General features: G+C 42.4%; 1 protein-coding gene across 1 annotated transcript in view; it reads left to right on the forward strand.

The window, feature by feature from the left end:
* The window catches only part of RNF144B (ring finger protein 144B), a 49,074-nt gene that overhangs the window by 3,291 nt on the left and 31,497 nt on the right, over nucleotides 1-14,286 (forward strand). Inside the window, exon 2 of the mRNA XM_009326508.1 lies at nucleotides 12,902-13,090. Coding sequence (XP_009324783.1) covers nucleotides 12,926-13,090 — 165 coding nt within the window. The 5' untranslated portion in view covers nucleotides 12,902-12,925. The remainder of the gene's footprint in view (nucleotides 1-12,901; nucleotides 13,091-14,286) is intronic.

The following is a 14,286-nucleotide window of genomic DNA, read 5'->3' on the forward strand; positions in this document are numbered from 1 at the left end:
TGCTGAAGTGGGACTTTTCCAACTCCTAGTCTTCCAGGGAGGAGCAGAGGTGCTGAGTAGAAATTTCTAGGCTTGAGAGCATGACTAGGTTAACTGCATTGCAAACACACTTTCAAATAAAAAATGTAGCTATACAAAAAACATTTTGTTGATGCAGCTTCCTAGATCTCTTTGTGTGTGTTGGTACTTGCGCACAATGACATAAGTGTTCCCCATTTCTGGTTCCTCTTATTCTATTATAATAAAGAAAAAATGTTGTGGGTTGCCCAAGACCTGGGTGTTTTTTTACTGTATTTCTAGGGGAATCTGCTCAGCCTCCAAGGGAAAATCCATAATCCGTAATTAGAAATGCCATCAGCTTATCTGATTCTTTGAATGTCCTTGGTGCCTGCAAGTACAGTTTTGACTTCAGTGGAGTTTGGGCTATTCGACTACAGGACCTACGAGCATCCTTGTGCCTCGTGTTTCCAAGTGAGTCAGTGTCTCTGGAGTCCCAAAGGCAGCCAGCACCAGGCACAGCGATCTGGGACATGTGAAGCTGGCTCCTGCTACAGAATGGTTAACCTCTCTGAAGTAAGGCAGTCCCAGACATGCTGAAGTCAAGGGACTGTTTGTTTAAATTGTTTATATAAAACCTAATGAGAAATTCTGTACCTGTCTGACAGACTTCAAAGACCATAAATAAGGGCAATTGGGTGAGTCAGAGTGGGGCTCCCAGAATTGGGACTTGATAAGGTGTATTTTTTGGTGTTGGTCTGGGGCTGTTATCAGTGGAGATGGTGAAGTCAAGACATGCTGTTCATGAAAGCTATAGCCAGCATGTTGCTGCGGAAAAGTCCAGCTTGTGAGTGTGAGTTCATGCATGCTAGAACACATCCCCTGTGCACTAGAGCTTGTTGCAGACACAACCATCGTGGGGAGTTGTTCTACATGCTTTTTGTCTGAAGGAGAGATGAGAGATGCTGATTAGGAGACAAACAGAGTACAGAATTACTTTTTACTAGAAGGAAAAAAATACCATTTTATTGTCATGCTCATGTTTCTCCCCTTTAATTGAGAATGTCAGTATTTGTGTCTGTTGCAAGCTTTTCTGCCTTTCACTTTGTTGTAATAATGAGGAGAGGAGGGAAAGTATAAGACGTGAGTCATTACCCAAAGAGTGGACGCTGTCTGGGTGTCTGACAGAAGCTTTGATATTCATGTTTGGTTATACAAACTATTGTATTTTCAGACTGCCAGGGAGTAAATGTGCAGATCTGAAAACGTTTATGTGCTCTATATGTTTGCAAAAAGGAAAAACCATTGCAACAGAAGAGCTGTTTCTCTGTGTTCAGGGACTGAAACGGGTCCTTCAAGGCTACCTCTACTTATGCTTTTATGTATTATATGTTGCTGTGGCTTAGGGGTGAATTCCTTGCTCGTGTACATATAGCTGCAAATTATTCAAAATTGCGTGCTTTAAACCCCTATGTACGTAGAAGTAAAAACACATTTCATGACAGCTAGTATATAGGCTCATCATTTGCATGCAAAGAAAATTCCAGGATTAAGTAGAAGCTGCGACGTGCAGGCTGACCCTCCTTGTGTCTGAGCAGTAGATGGGAAAGTTCATGTGCTTAATTTTGTGCCTGTGCTTAATTCTGGAAGCATTCTGATGGGTGGAGGTGGGGAGATGTTGAAGGAAAACAAGCTGGTCTTCCCCCCTCCAAAAAAAGAAGGTTACAAAGATGTAGTCAGTGGAGAAAACTAGCTGGTCCTGTGGGCGATTTAACATTGCACTCACTTGAAGCTTTTTCACAGCAGTGGACCCTCAGCTGACCACTGATCCTGGAACCCTTCCCAATGGGCTTTCCCCATTGTAGGGCTAAGATAACATCCGCGGGGCCAGCAATAACTTGCTTGCTGAAGTTTTGCGCAATGAAGAGGATACAATCTTGCACCCTCCTGACCTCTTCACAGTTGCACTGATGGGTTCAGTGGTGGGGAATCTCCATCACAGTCTCCAGGGAGGATCTGTGGGAAAGTCAATCATGCCCTTTGCCTGGAGTGGAGTAAAAGCGACACACACACACACACACGCGCGCGCGTGCGCGCGTGCGTAATTTACTCGATACTACTTCAAGGACATGTGGTTTTTTGGATTGGTCAATGCTTTTATTGCAAATACCCAAGCAGTGTATGTGGCTTGACCAGTTTCAAGCCCCTTGTTGACTTAGCTTCCCCCATTTGGGGAGAATGGGACAACAAATGAAGGAAACATGCAGTTGCGGGGAGAGGAGCACAGAAGGAGTCGAGAATTCTTGCCATAGCTTCTTTTCCTAATTACTTAACAATGAGGACAAAATGCCTATTTGAGGAGTATTAGTTGTCATTGTCATAATTAAAAGACCAGCTAGCAGAAGGATATCTTTAGAAAGGTTACTGTAACATTGTCACCCTATAGTATAGTAAGTCTATGAGTTCCTTTAGTGCTGTGTTCTAGATACTAATTTTTCTGAGTGTTTGGGAAGTGGGGCAGCTTCTTTCAGCTGTTCCTAGTTGTTTATTTTTGCACACATAAGCAGGTCCATTGGAGCCATTGGAAGCACTCCCACTGGCAGGGCTTCGACTTCATGGCTAAGATCATGTAGAGACTAGCCGGTGGTTAATAGATACTAAGGCTCTTGAGGCTGAAATCTTGTATGTTTACAGGTTGCTGTTCTCCTTTGAAATTATTTCTGTAATGAAGGTTGAAATTTGGAATTGGAGTGAGGGAATGATGAATGCAAACTTCTAACTGCATTTGATGTACACTTCTGCTTTATGATATGTCTTGTAGTATCATTTGGATTTCTAAGTAGTTGCATAGAGCCCCTGAGAAACTAACTGTGTTCCCTGTGCTTGACGCAGTACAGGCAAAAACCTTCCTGTGAGTGCTTAATGCCTGAAACACAGAGGCAGAAGGTGGATGCAGAGAATCAGGTGGGAGAGGGCAGGGCAGCAATGAGACAATATTGCATCGCGTGATAGACAGTGTTATGAGCCAAGCTGCTGCAAAGTTTTTTGACTCAAATTTAAGAAAATGTCATATTTGTCTTACATAGTTAATAAGATGCAGAGCAAAATAGATCATGCTCTGTTAAAAGTGTTTATTTATAAAAGTGGGAGTATATAAGTGATTTAAAAATATGTAGCTGTTATAGTTAGCTTCAACTACAATTAGTCTTATGCTCTTGACTATTATTGTTATTCCAGCATAGCTTGCAACTTCTGTTCAGTAGTGGGTACGGGAAGCCTATTAGAGGTTAGAGATGCCCCATATTCGCATCCTGATTGATGGGGCAGGCACCATGGGGCTCCTTTGCGCTGGGGCAGCAGACAATATGGAAGGAATTGCCTGCAGCAGAACTCCTCCCAGGATCTATCTCCCAGCATGCCGGGCTCATTGCTCTTCCCGTGCATGGGCTGGAAAAGAGGGAGAGCAAACGTGGATATTGAGAGGACAAGCAGAGAGAAGCTCAGTTAGGGGATTGTTACTGGAGTTTACTTCTCTTCTTCGCCTCTGCAGAGCTGGCCAGAGCTGGGACTCATTCAGTGCTCTGTCCTTTCCTCATCTCCAGTTGCAGCTGACTTTGGTAGGGCTCATTGAGTAGCTGGCAGAGGAGTGGTTTAGGGATACACTGTGATTAGTTTAATAACCAGTTGCAAGAAGCAGTAGTAATTACTTCAGTAAATGCATGTGTTTAGTTTCAAAACAACCTGCTCATGTCTGGGTCCAAACCTCTGCTATTGCTTCTTAATGACTGTATTGTTTCTTGTCAAACTCCAGTATAGTCAGTAGCTATTCATGTTTTTTCTTAATGGAAAGTGCTTATATTAGTGATAGTGACTTCCCCAAGGTCTAATCCTCAGATTTTACTTCCAGTCTTTGATTCACTGAGTGTCATTGTAGCTAAGACTTGAAAGTTACCACTGGGTAGTGTGTCCCCCCAGCTTTCTAAGTCATTGAGACGTATTTGGATCAAGGGCAGTTTTCAATGTTTTACCTGTTTTATCTTGGTTACCTTGAACAGCGTGTTTCTTCTATAATAATGGGCAGCATATTTGACTGTAAGATTAGATAGGGACAAATTAAAACATTATACTTATTAGTTTTATTCACTGAGCAGTCACAGAAAAATTGTTATAAAAGGAAAATGAACTTATTCTTTGATTCCTGTTGATGTAAATCTAAAGTTGTGTGAAAGTGCTTTTCGATGCTTGTAGTGAACAAAGATTGTAGGACCATGGTCTTGCAAGTTTGCAGTTTTCTTGGCCTGACAAAATGAAATGAGAGATGTTAAAGGTATCATTGCAAGCACTGAAAAAAACATTTCTGAGATCATCCTTTCTAAAAATAAATACCTAATATGTGTTAATTTTTTTCAGTAGATGGTGTTCAGTAAATTTTTATAGTGTATGGTGTTTTTGCAGAATTCAGTGGAGGATCAATTTCATTGTTTCGGTCAGCTGAGTTGTTCTTTGGCTTCTGGCAAACTCTGCATGCTTCCCTTGGCCCTAAGAAGTTTCTTGCTGTCACTTTCGAGGCCTGGCTTTGTGTCATGTCTCCACTTGCCTTGACCTGCTTGCCTTGCAGTCAGGACGCTGCTTGCTCCAAACACAGCATTGGCTGCTCTGAAAAAGGAGCCATCTCCAGCCAGAGGAGCCCGACAGCCCAGTTAGTTTCTTCTTAGCAGAAGAGTACATGCTATGAACAAACAGAGAAGGTTGGTCCCTCTGTCAAATAACATTCCATTGCTTTCACTTTAACAATGTGTGTTTACAAATATCTTTTAAAAATTCTTGATGTTAGAACAGGCCAATGTCACAAATACCTTCTGAACACACCCTATCTGTAAACATTCCAGCTCAAGGAGTTAACATATCCCAAGGTTTTGTTATGCGATTAACAAAAATAAACATTTTTTTTCTGTGTCAAAGGCAAATTGTTACATCTGACTTCCTATTCCTGTTTCAGCTGAGACAGCTAGCCAAGTTATCAACCCATTTGACCTCCCAAAAGCTCAATTCCTTTTTACTTAGTAGATGCTACAGTTACCAAAAGCCCTCATGTGGTCAGAAAGGAAGACCTATCATTTGCTTTTGTCATTAACATCATGAAGAGTGTGTTTTTATTTAATAGTGGTATATTACCTCTTGTCAACAGGAAGTTAAAAGTAAAGTGCACCAAACTAGTTTGGGTGGAAATTCCTTGTAGCTTAGCATTAACAGATGTTGCATAGTGTCATTAAGAATAGGGGGTGTTACTGAGATAAGCTTTAGAGTCTAATCTTACCCTGGTAACCAATACTTGGAATTCTATTTGGTATAATTTTGTTGTTTCAATGTGTTTTGGAAATATTTGGAAATGTTTGATGCCAAAATACGCAGTTTGCCTGTTTCACTGCATTTTGTACTGATCAACTTTCTTTAGCTCTGTGACTGCCAGGGCGAACAAAAAACTTTAGGGGAATCCTGCTACTGACTGCCTGCAGGACCAAACATATCATTATAGCCTGCTGCCTGTGGCCAGTATCGTCACGCTGCGCAGGCATAGTAAGTTTGATACATCTGGGTCATCCCAAATTTGATGCCCACAGGCCTGCCCAGGGCTCACATCCAGTAGATCTGGTGCAGGGAGCTATGGCTTTCCAGCCTGACAGTGTTGACAGAGCTGTATCCTGAACTTGGATATGTCCTAGTTCAAGCACAGTTCCAGCAGAACTGGGTGAAGGTGGTGGCTTCTGCGACACAATGGTCTGACCTGATTCCACGCAGAAGGGCTTACTCCCGTCCTCATGGATTCAAGTTATATTGCCGTTGTGTGGCTCCTGTCAGTATTGAAGAGAGACAAAGACCATGTTTTGATTATGCATTTCAGTTTAGTAACAGGCTGCATTACTTCTTTTTCAGTCTTCATGTTTTTATCTTTAAGTGATCAGAAAGTGCTTTTTCTAGCTGACTGTCAGCTGGGAGTAGCAGCATTTATTTCACCATTAGCTATTAGATTCCCTTTTCTTGGACTGCCCAGCTTTTAGGAATGGAAGGGGGAAAAGCCCACTTTTTTTCCCCTTGCTTATTCTAAAGCAGTATTGCAAGGAAACACATAAAGTATTCCCACAGTTGCAAAAAGTCACATCTGTTTTGGAAAGAAAAAAAAAAAAAGTTGTTTGTTATATTCAGTTAATATTCATGGTCTTCTTGCAAAAAATCTCCCCGAGGACATAGTGATGTAGGGTTGCTAGAAGTTACTGTGAAGAACTGGTGTTCTAAAATCTCAAAGTTATTCACAGTATTACAGTACAGTAGAGATGTTACCCAACAAGTGTACTCTCAAAGACTTGCGGAGACTGATTTACCTGTGCCCTAATGATGTTTTGATTTATTAGAATGATTGGAAATTATTTGGTGCATGTGAGATTTGGGAAGCTGTTCAATGTGTGTTTTAGGCATCCTAAAGTGCTGGTATAAAAATGCCTTACGGGAAGCTAGATGATATTCTTAATTAGTGCAGTCTGTCCCTTACATTTTTTTTTTTGTGCAAGAGGCTTCCCACTCACTACATCCCTTTCAAAGTATTTGATATATTTATTTTTTGGTTGCTGTATGATATGAAAATACTCCATACAGCCAATGCTTCTTGATCAGCAGGCCAAGGACTCTTTTTTTTTTTTTTTTTTTTCCAGGCATTCCAGTGAAAACAAGTGAGAGAAGTCGCCTTCAGTGTGTTCTCATGTACCAGACAGCACGTTTACTTAGGCTGCTAGTTCTTTAAACAAGTTTTCTTAAAATAAAGATTTTACAGCGCAGAAAGCTGTCTGTAATACTATACATCTGACTTCTCTTAAGACCTGCTCAAAGAGAACAGATACTGAAATACTTCTATTCTCGCTAATGCTTCGGCTTGGTAGCATATTATGGTAATCCAGAAATGGGTTTTCCTTGTACATGCATGTAATCAAGTCATTGGCTTGCTGTATTAAGGCACAGATGTAATACAGTAATTCTGAATATATTAAAAATGTATTTAAAATTAGACCTTTTATTTGCGGATCTGGTTGCTTTTTTTTGACACCACAATTTCAGAAAATCTAAGTACTTGTTTAACGTGTTCATATCTCATTGCAATAAAGCAGAATAGTCAGGCTTTGATACACAGGAGCTCTTAAACATATGATTAAATGTCCTTCTTGAAGATGAAGGCTTTCCTGAATTGGAGCTTTAATCATATGTTTTACAGTCTTACTGAATCACTGCTTGATAAGTAATGCTGCATGGACTAGATAGGTAGCTCTGTGTAGCCAGTGCATATCAAAAGAAGGAGAAATTAATGCATTGTGGTTTAGTGGTCAGTCTACTAGACCACAGAAGTACTAGTACGCTTGATTCAGACTAATTCTTTGTGCAGAGCTGTTGAGTTTAAAAAAACAGCCTTAGAAGTGAATTTTGAATAACATTGTCTTGAGAGAGTTGGGACAGCTAAGGACTTGTAACCAAAACTGGTAATGATGGGGTTTTGCTGAAGCTGATAGAAATGTGGGTTTCTGACAGCTGTCTTCACATGTCCTAATTTCATACCTCAGTTTATATCTTCTATGATCTGACCCTGTTATCTTAATACCACTCTGTTATATTTTAAAAATCTTTCTATAATTATTCTTTTTCTCTGAGGGTCTGATTTTTAGCATTGGTTTTGAACACTTGTATTTTTCAGGTAGTTTTCTTTTTCTATTTTATTTTTTAAGGGGGGAACCTTAGTTACAGGAAACAACAGAAGCCTGAGCTGAACAATGTCAAAACAGGTTTTTATATGGCATTGAAGTCATTTCATAATGGGTGGAGTACTTAAAAAGTCTCTAGGGCATGAGAAACAATTACAGTGCTTGCAAATGTTTCTTCGAGAAAGTTCAGTGAATACCTGGTACACTAAACAGGAGCTTAGCACAGGTGCTGTGAGTACTTTTGTTTTGATACTAAAATGTTTTTTGTAAAATGGGGAAGTGCTATCTTATGTGTTAGACCCACACATGATCTTAAATGTAACCCCAACCTCTTTACGATTCCTCCATGTGTATGAAAGTCCGTGCCTGGGTGCTGGTTTATGGCAAGCCTGGGCGGATGCTGGGCTAGAGGGGACTGTCAGGGCTCACCCTGCCCCACAGGATGGGCTCAGGCTCACACCAGCCCACCGGGAAAAACACATAAAGGACCCTTTTTATTCCATTAATGTTTCCTGGAGCAATGTGTCTCATGTTTGTACATTTCTTGACTTCCTTTAAACTTCGAATTCAGCTAAAAGCATACAGCTCTACTAACTTCAGCAGAATTGTTTGTAAACACAAGGCTTTAAGTATCTTCTCCAAGAACTCTGTTGTTGCTATTGGATGCAGCATGTGAAAAATGAAAGGATGACTTACGGTGCTGAATACAATCCATTCATTCTCCTCCAGCTTCAGTGCAGAAGGCTTTCATGATTTTATGTGATGTTTCTAAGTGGTGAAAGTCACATTCAGACACATTTTTTTAGCTAAGTACAGTGACTTGATTGCAGGCACACAGACAATGTCCTTCTGATGTTGCAGCTCAGGAGACTGCCTGGCTTGTTTGCTCTATCACATATACAGAGTAACTTTTGTTCTTTGAGCCTGGTAATCTTGGTTTGAGGCACCTGGGCAGACTCAAGTGAGCCTTTGTATGATTGTAACAAGGATGTTACCTTACAATGCGTGCTCACAGGCAAAGTTTCAGCCCTAGGTTGCATCAATTTTTAACACCTCTGTGGAGCTGTGGTGGCTTGACCTTGGCTGGCTGCCAGACACCCACCCAGCTGCTCTCTCACTCCCACTTCAGGGAGTTCATAGTTTACACTTCAGGACACTAATATCAAGATTTGCAACGGGTACCTGTCTAGAAGTAGGCACAGCAGATATCTGCTGTTAGGAAGTCGTTTCCAAAGCCAGACACCAGACACCGTGGTGTCAGGAGGCCCTGAAGGCAGATAAGTTCTGTGCTTCTTCCTCCAGTGGTTTTGTTGTGTTTTTCATATTTTGCTCTAAATCTCCACTGCTTTCGTGTTAGTGTTTCTGCTTGTACTTATCCTTCCCACCCCCCTGAGCCCTTTCTCTTTCCACTTTGAGCACACTCTAATGTTTTCTTGCTTATGGATAGTGTTGAGACATTTCAGTGCTACGTGAAAGCACAAAGCTTTGTCACCTCCCAGAGACAAAGCAAAAGTGTCTGCAGGCAGATGAACGAAATGGAAACGTTGACAGGTCTGAGTGCTTAGCAAACTGTGGTCCTGGTGACTGTGCAGTTTATGCCCTCCTAGGACTGACCCCATACAGCTCGCTCACATTCATTCAGACTTTCTGGTCCTGCCTTATCCTATGGCATCAACACCGTTACTGTCAGAGCCAGGGAAGGATGAGTCTTCCCAACAGTCCTTCTTCCTTATAAGGTGGGCAGCCTACAATTTGAGGAAATACGTCCCATTTCCTGGAAATTCTGTGCAATGTAAAAGGAGTATGATCTGTGTGTTTGTGTGTGCATGTACGTGGCTGATAGAATTATGTAAAAAAAAATTGGTTCCTTACAGTTCATGAGTGTTTACGCACACTGGGGCCAGTTTGACCCTTCCTTGCCACCAACTTATGCTGGTGCAGAATTTAGTCTATTATGTTCCTCTGGGTTAGAGTGTCCTTGAGATCTGTTCGTCCTTATTCCACAACATCTCATGGAGCCTGTGTTGGTGTTCAGTGGAGGTTTTTGTGAGGAGTTAGGTGCTGTATTCTGGTTTCAGTGATGCATTTCTTGCTTTATTTGGGATTCTATCCTAAATGGGTCATTTGTGTTTGTGAGCATGAAAGGGAAGATCTTACTGCTTAGAAATGTATTTTATTTATATCAGGGTCCATTTTTTTTCAGAGACTTCCCATTTACTTTTATTTCAGGTCACTTTTATTAATATAACCAAATATAGAATGGTCTTTTCCTCTTTGTCCTCAACTCATTCTTCAGTGACTCCCTCTTCCTCTGCACGACACATACATCCAAGGTGTTTTGTTTTCAACCTAAACTGTTGGGCACTCACTTGTAATTACAGTAGGAATTTTAATCCGCTGTAAAGAGAACTAATGAATGTATAATTAACTAATGACAGTCTGTGGGACTAAGCCTAGCAAAGTGAAAGCCATAAAAATTTGGAGCAACTGAGGTGGAGCTTCACGGCTTCACTGCAGCGTATGGAAAAGTCAGTTCTGCCAGGGTAGTAAAGTTGAGGAGATTGTTTGACAGCTTGGGAGAGGACAATGCATCTGGATGTGTTGGGAAAGAATAGAAGGAGTGGAGGGTGAAAACCAGAGGAAGACACGTGTCTTTCTCTCCCCATCATTTCCACCGTCTGATCTGATCATGGGAATGAGCCTCCTCCTCAGGCCTGATTTCTCTTCAGAGCCCAGCTGCCGTTGGATGGCGCTACCCTCCTCCGTAACCATTAACTCTTCCCCTTGCGTGCTTCCCTTGGCAGCAGTAGCAGAAGTCACAATTCTAGTGGGCAGAAGCAGACACCAGCTGGTTGGGTTGCTCTGAGAAAAGGAGCGGGCCAAGTAGGCCATGCATCTGCTCCCTCTTTGACGGGCAGGTTTTCAGGTACTAACAGCTTTGCCTGTGCCAGCCTGACCTGGAGGACTACTTATGGACAAGCCTGGCCCCTTAGGGAGCATGGAGGGAGTGCTGCTGTTGCTAGCCACAGTGCCTCCTCCAGGGGCTGTGCAGGCAGGCTGCACAGCTGTCTCCGTGGCTCCGACCCTGTTCGCTTTGTTTGCTGAACCCCGACGGGGTTAATGAGGCTGCGGTGAGGTGAGCTAGCCTGGGCTGCATTGGGGCTGGATCCTCTGGTCCGCCAGATTTAGGCCATCTAAAATTAGCCCCTAGCCCTAAACCTCAGTCATACACCCGAATCTTTCTACTGCTGCCTTAATAAAAGCATGCAGGGTCGTAACCCTTTTGGTTCTAAAACGAACACTGACTTTGGAAGCAGCTGTATCCATTTTATATCCATTCCCACATCCTGAAATATTCCTACCTGTTCTTTTGTACATCCCTCCTCTTAACATTGCTACTTTTTACCGCGTAAATGAAGAAATGCCAGATCCATGCAGCGTGGGGGTGAGTAGCTTACCTGTACAGATGCAGCTGCTGTTGAAAAGCATACCTGAGTAAATGCGTTACAATTCTCCTAAATACTGAGATAAAGTCTAGCGTGTAGTTTTAAATAACAGGTAGTTCTTGATCTGCCATAGCGTTTCCAGTGACTCACCGTTCCCGCCCCCCACCCCATTGCAGTAATTACAGAAGAGTATTGCAGTCCCTGACTCAGAGGGAGGCTTCCTTCCAGGGCTTCTGGCCATGCTGGAGCTCCAGCTCTGCAGCCATATGGAGCAAATTGTGGGGGGCATCATGTGCATCATGTGGGTCCCTGTGCAGACCCATGGGAACACAGGGCATGAGGCTCACGGGGCAGGCCTGGGGATGGGGCTCGGCTGTGCGTCAGGTTGTGAGGTGGGAGCTGTGGGGTGAGGTTTCACGTGCGCTGATCCCTCGAGCTCCATGAGCACCATCATTTCTTCCTCTGGGGAGGAATTCAGCAGGTACTGCAAGCCAGCACGTCGCGTACACACTGACTGGCTGCAGCTGTCCTGGCCACTCCGGGAGCCACAAAACAGCAGCAGTGACATGCTGCCGAATGTGACCTGTCAGCCCTGCCACGAGGACGCTCAGGACTGTGGGGGAGGCAAGCAGAAGTGGACCAAAGGGCTCGAGTCTCCTGTTTGCCTTGTGAGATGTCAGATCTGACAGGCACACGGACAGGTCTTGGTCCTCTGTTGTTTTCGTGTTCATGCAGCTTTTTAGATTTAGCAGAGCTGCACTTCACTTGGCGCTGCTGCAAGCAGCTGTGCACAGCCGGCCACCAGGTCTCTGCTTCTAAGAAATGTGCTTGAAGGTCATCTTGCCATCAGCTAAGTGTATTTAGAAGCAGGTCTGTGGAAGTCGTGCCAAGTTTCTTGGACATGGGAATAGATTTTCCTGTACCTTAAATGCTGCACTGAACCCCACTGTCTATTTTGAGCTGAATAAAATCTGCGAATTTGCTTTCCATTGTTTCAGCTTAAACATGAGGATATTCTCTTTAATTTCTTTCAATGTTACTGTGTAAGAATGAGGGTCTTGGAATTTTTTATGGTTATGGTGCAGTGTTTTCAAATTTTTAGGTCATAAAACATTACATGTGAGCATGATGTTTTCATTTGCTGCTTCTCAAAGGATAGAAATTTCTTCCCTAAGCACTGCTGTGACATAATGTGTGGTGGAAACACAGCTATTCTGAGCATCTCCATGTCAAAGGGCCCATTCAAAAGGGCAGAGTGATGTATATATTTATGTACATATGAACGCAGTTTATTTTTTTTTAATTCAGAATTTATTGTCCCAAGTCAGATCCCTGCTCCTAGGACTTTGGTGAGGGCTTTGACCGCTATACTGGTACATATAACATAGGTAATGTCTCATCTGTGAGAGTGTTGGTTTTGGGGAGGGAGGGGGGGCGTTTAATTTGATGATAAGTGGCCTGACTGAGGTGCTTTGTGCCAGCAAGGTGAATATTCTCTGAGAACCCAACCCAGTTCAGGCCTTTTGGGGAGGTGGGCTCTCAGGCACCTTCTTGGTAAATTTTGAATGGCCTGAAGTGTGAGACTGGCACCAGGATGCCAAAGTAGTACATTTGGGTGAGCAGGTGCTCTTATGGATCTGAGCTGTAAATTCTCAGGTCAATGAGAAGTGACTACATGGCTTGTGGGATGTTTCAGCTGTTGATTTCTCTTTTCAGGCTGAGTGGACGATTAGTGAGCGGATGGGCTCTGCTGGGAAGGCTTGTCCTCACACCATGACAGCTGACGAGTCAGAAGCTGGAGAGTTAGCTCTGGAGCCCCTGCTCACTTGCAAGCTATGTCTCTGTGAATACTCCTTGGATAAGATGACCACTCTTCAGGAATGCAGCTGCATCTTTTGTACATCGGTAAGACCTAGCAGTGCCTTTACGTTACAGGAGCAGGGTAATGGGAGATAGACAGAACTGTGAGATGGGGTTGCTTGTCCTGTACTAGAAGCGTGTGTTATCCATGTTGACAGAGGATGCTTTCCTAAAGAGCATTTGGTGTTAGTCTGTCTTGCCTTATTTAAAAGACTTCTCTGTCATTTTGCTTTTGATAATTCATAACTCTAACAGACAAATAATAATAAATCCCAGTAGTAAATGGAAAAAAAAGATGCATTTTAAGACTGGCAGAGAATATACACAGTCTATACGCAATCTCAGTATGTATTTTTTCTGATGCAAAATCTTGAAACATCATAGGATAACTGTGAGATTTTGTTTCCCCATTATCATTTTCTGAGTACTCAGAGACCTTTTAAGTCTTGTATGTAATTTTTAACGTCAATCAGAAAACCTAAACAAAAAAGAACCTTGGCCTGTTGAACCTTTGCATCTTCAGTCTATGCTGCAGAGATGTTGCCCTGGTCATGCATTGCCTATGGTTGTCAGTGAGGACCTTCTGTCCTGCAAATTGAGATCAAATAAAGCTGGTGGAAGTGATAAAGGTGGAGGTTGAGTGAGCTGATAAAAGCCCTACAGATATTAGTACTCTTCTGGTCTCTTTGTCAGCGTGGGAAAATGGACCCAGTTTCTCTGGCGATAGTGACTTTGATGTACCTGACTAATGGAGTTTGGAAACAGGTCAGAAGTCACTGGAAGGATGTTGGTTTTTTTAACTCCAGAATAAATGTACTTGGTTTTATATTTTAACAACAAATTGTGGATAAGCATTAAGCAAGTACGTTTAAGTTTTGCTCTTGATTGTTTGAACTCATGGAAGAAATCTGATATTTGTGAAGCCAGTTGAGTGAGAGTATCTTCACTTACTCTGAATTCAGGGTAGCTTAAATGGGATTAGAGTCTAGCTGTGTGTTTCAAGAAACTAGGGTAAGATTGATTAATATGCATTTTCAGCCTGAACTTCATGAAGTTTGTTTTCCATACCGACTTCCACAAAACATTTCTGTACTGTAGTTTGTAACAAGTTTTAAGAGAACATACCTAAGAGGTAGGTATGAAGATACTGCTTTAAATTAAAAAAATTTGGAGAAGTTGATACCTTCACAGTGGTCCCACTCTTCTCCAAGAATTCAGTGACTCTGATTTAGTATCATTAA

Source organism: Pygoscelis adeliae, unplaced genomic scaffold, assembly GCF_000699105.1.
Source record: "Pygoscelis adeliae isolate BGI_AS28 unplaced genomic scaffold, ASM69910v1 Scaffold186, whole genome shotgun sequence".
Lineage (NCBI taxonomy): Eukaryota > Metazoa > Chordata > Aves > Sphenisciformes > Spheniscidae > Pygoscelis > Pygoscelis adeliae.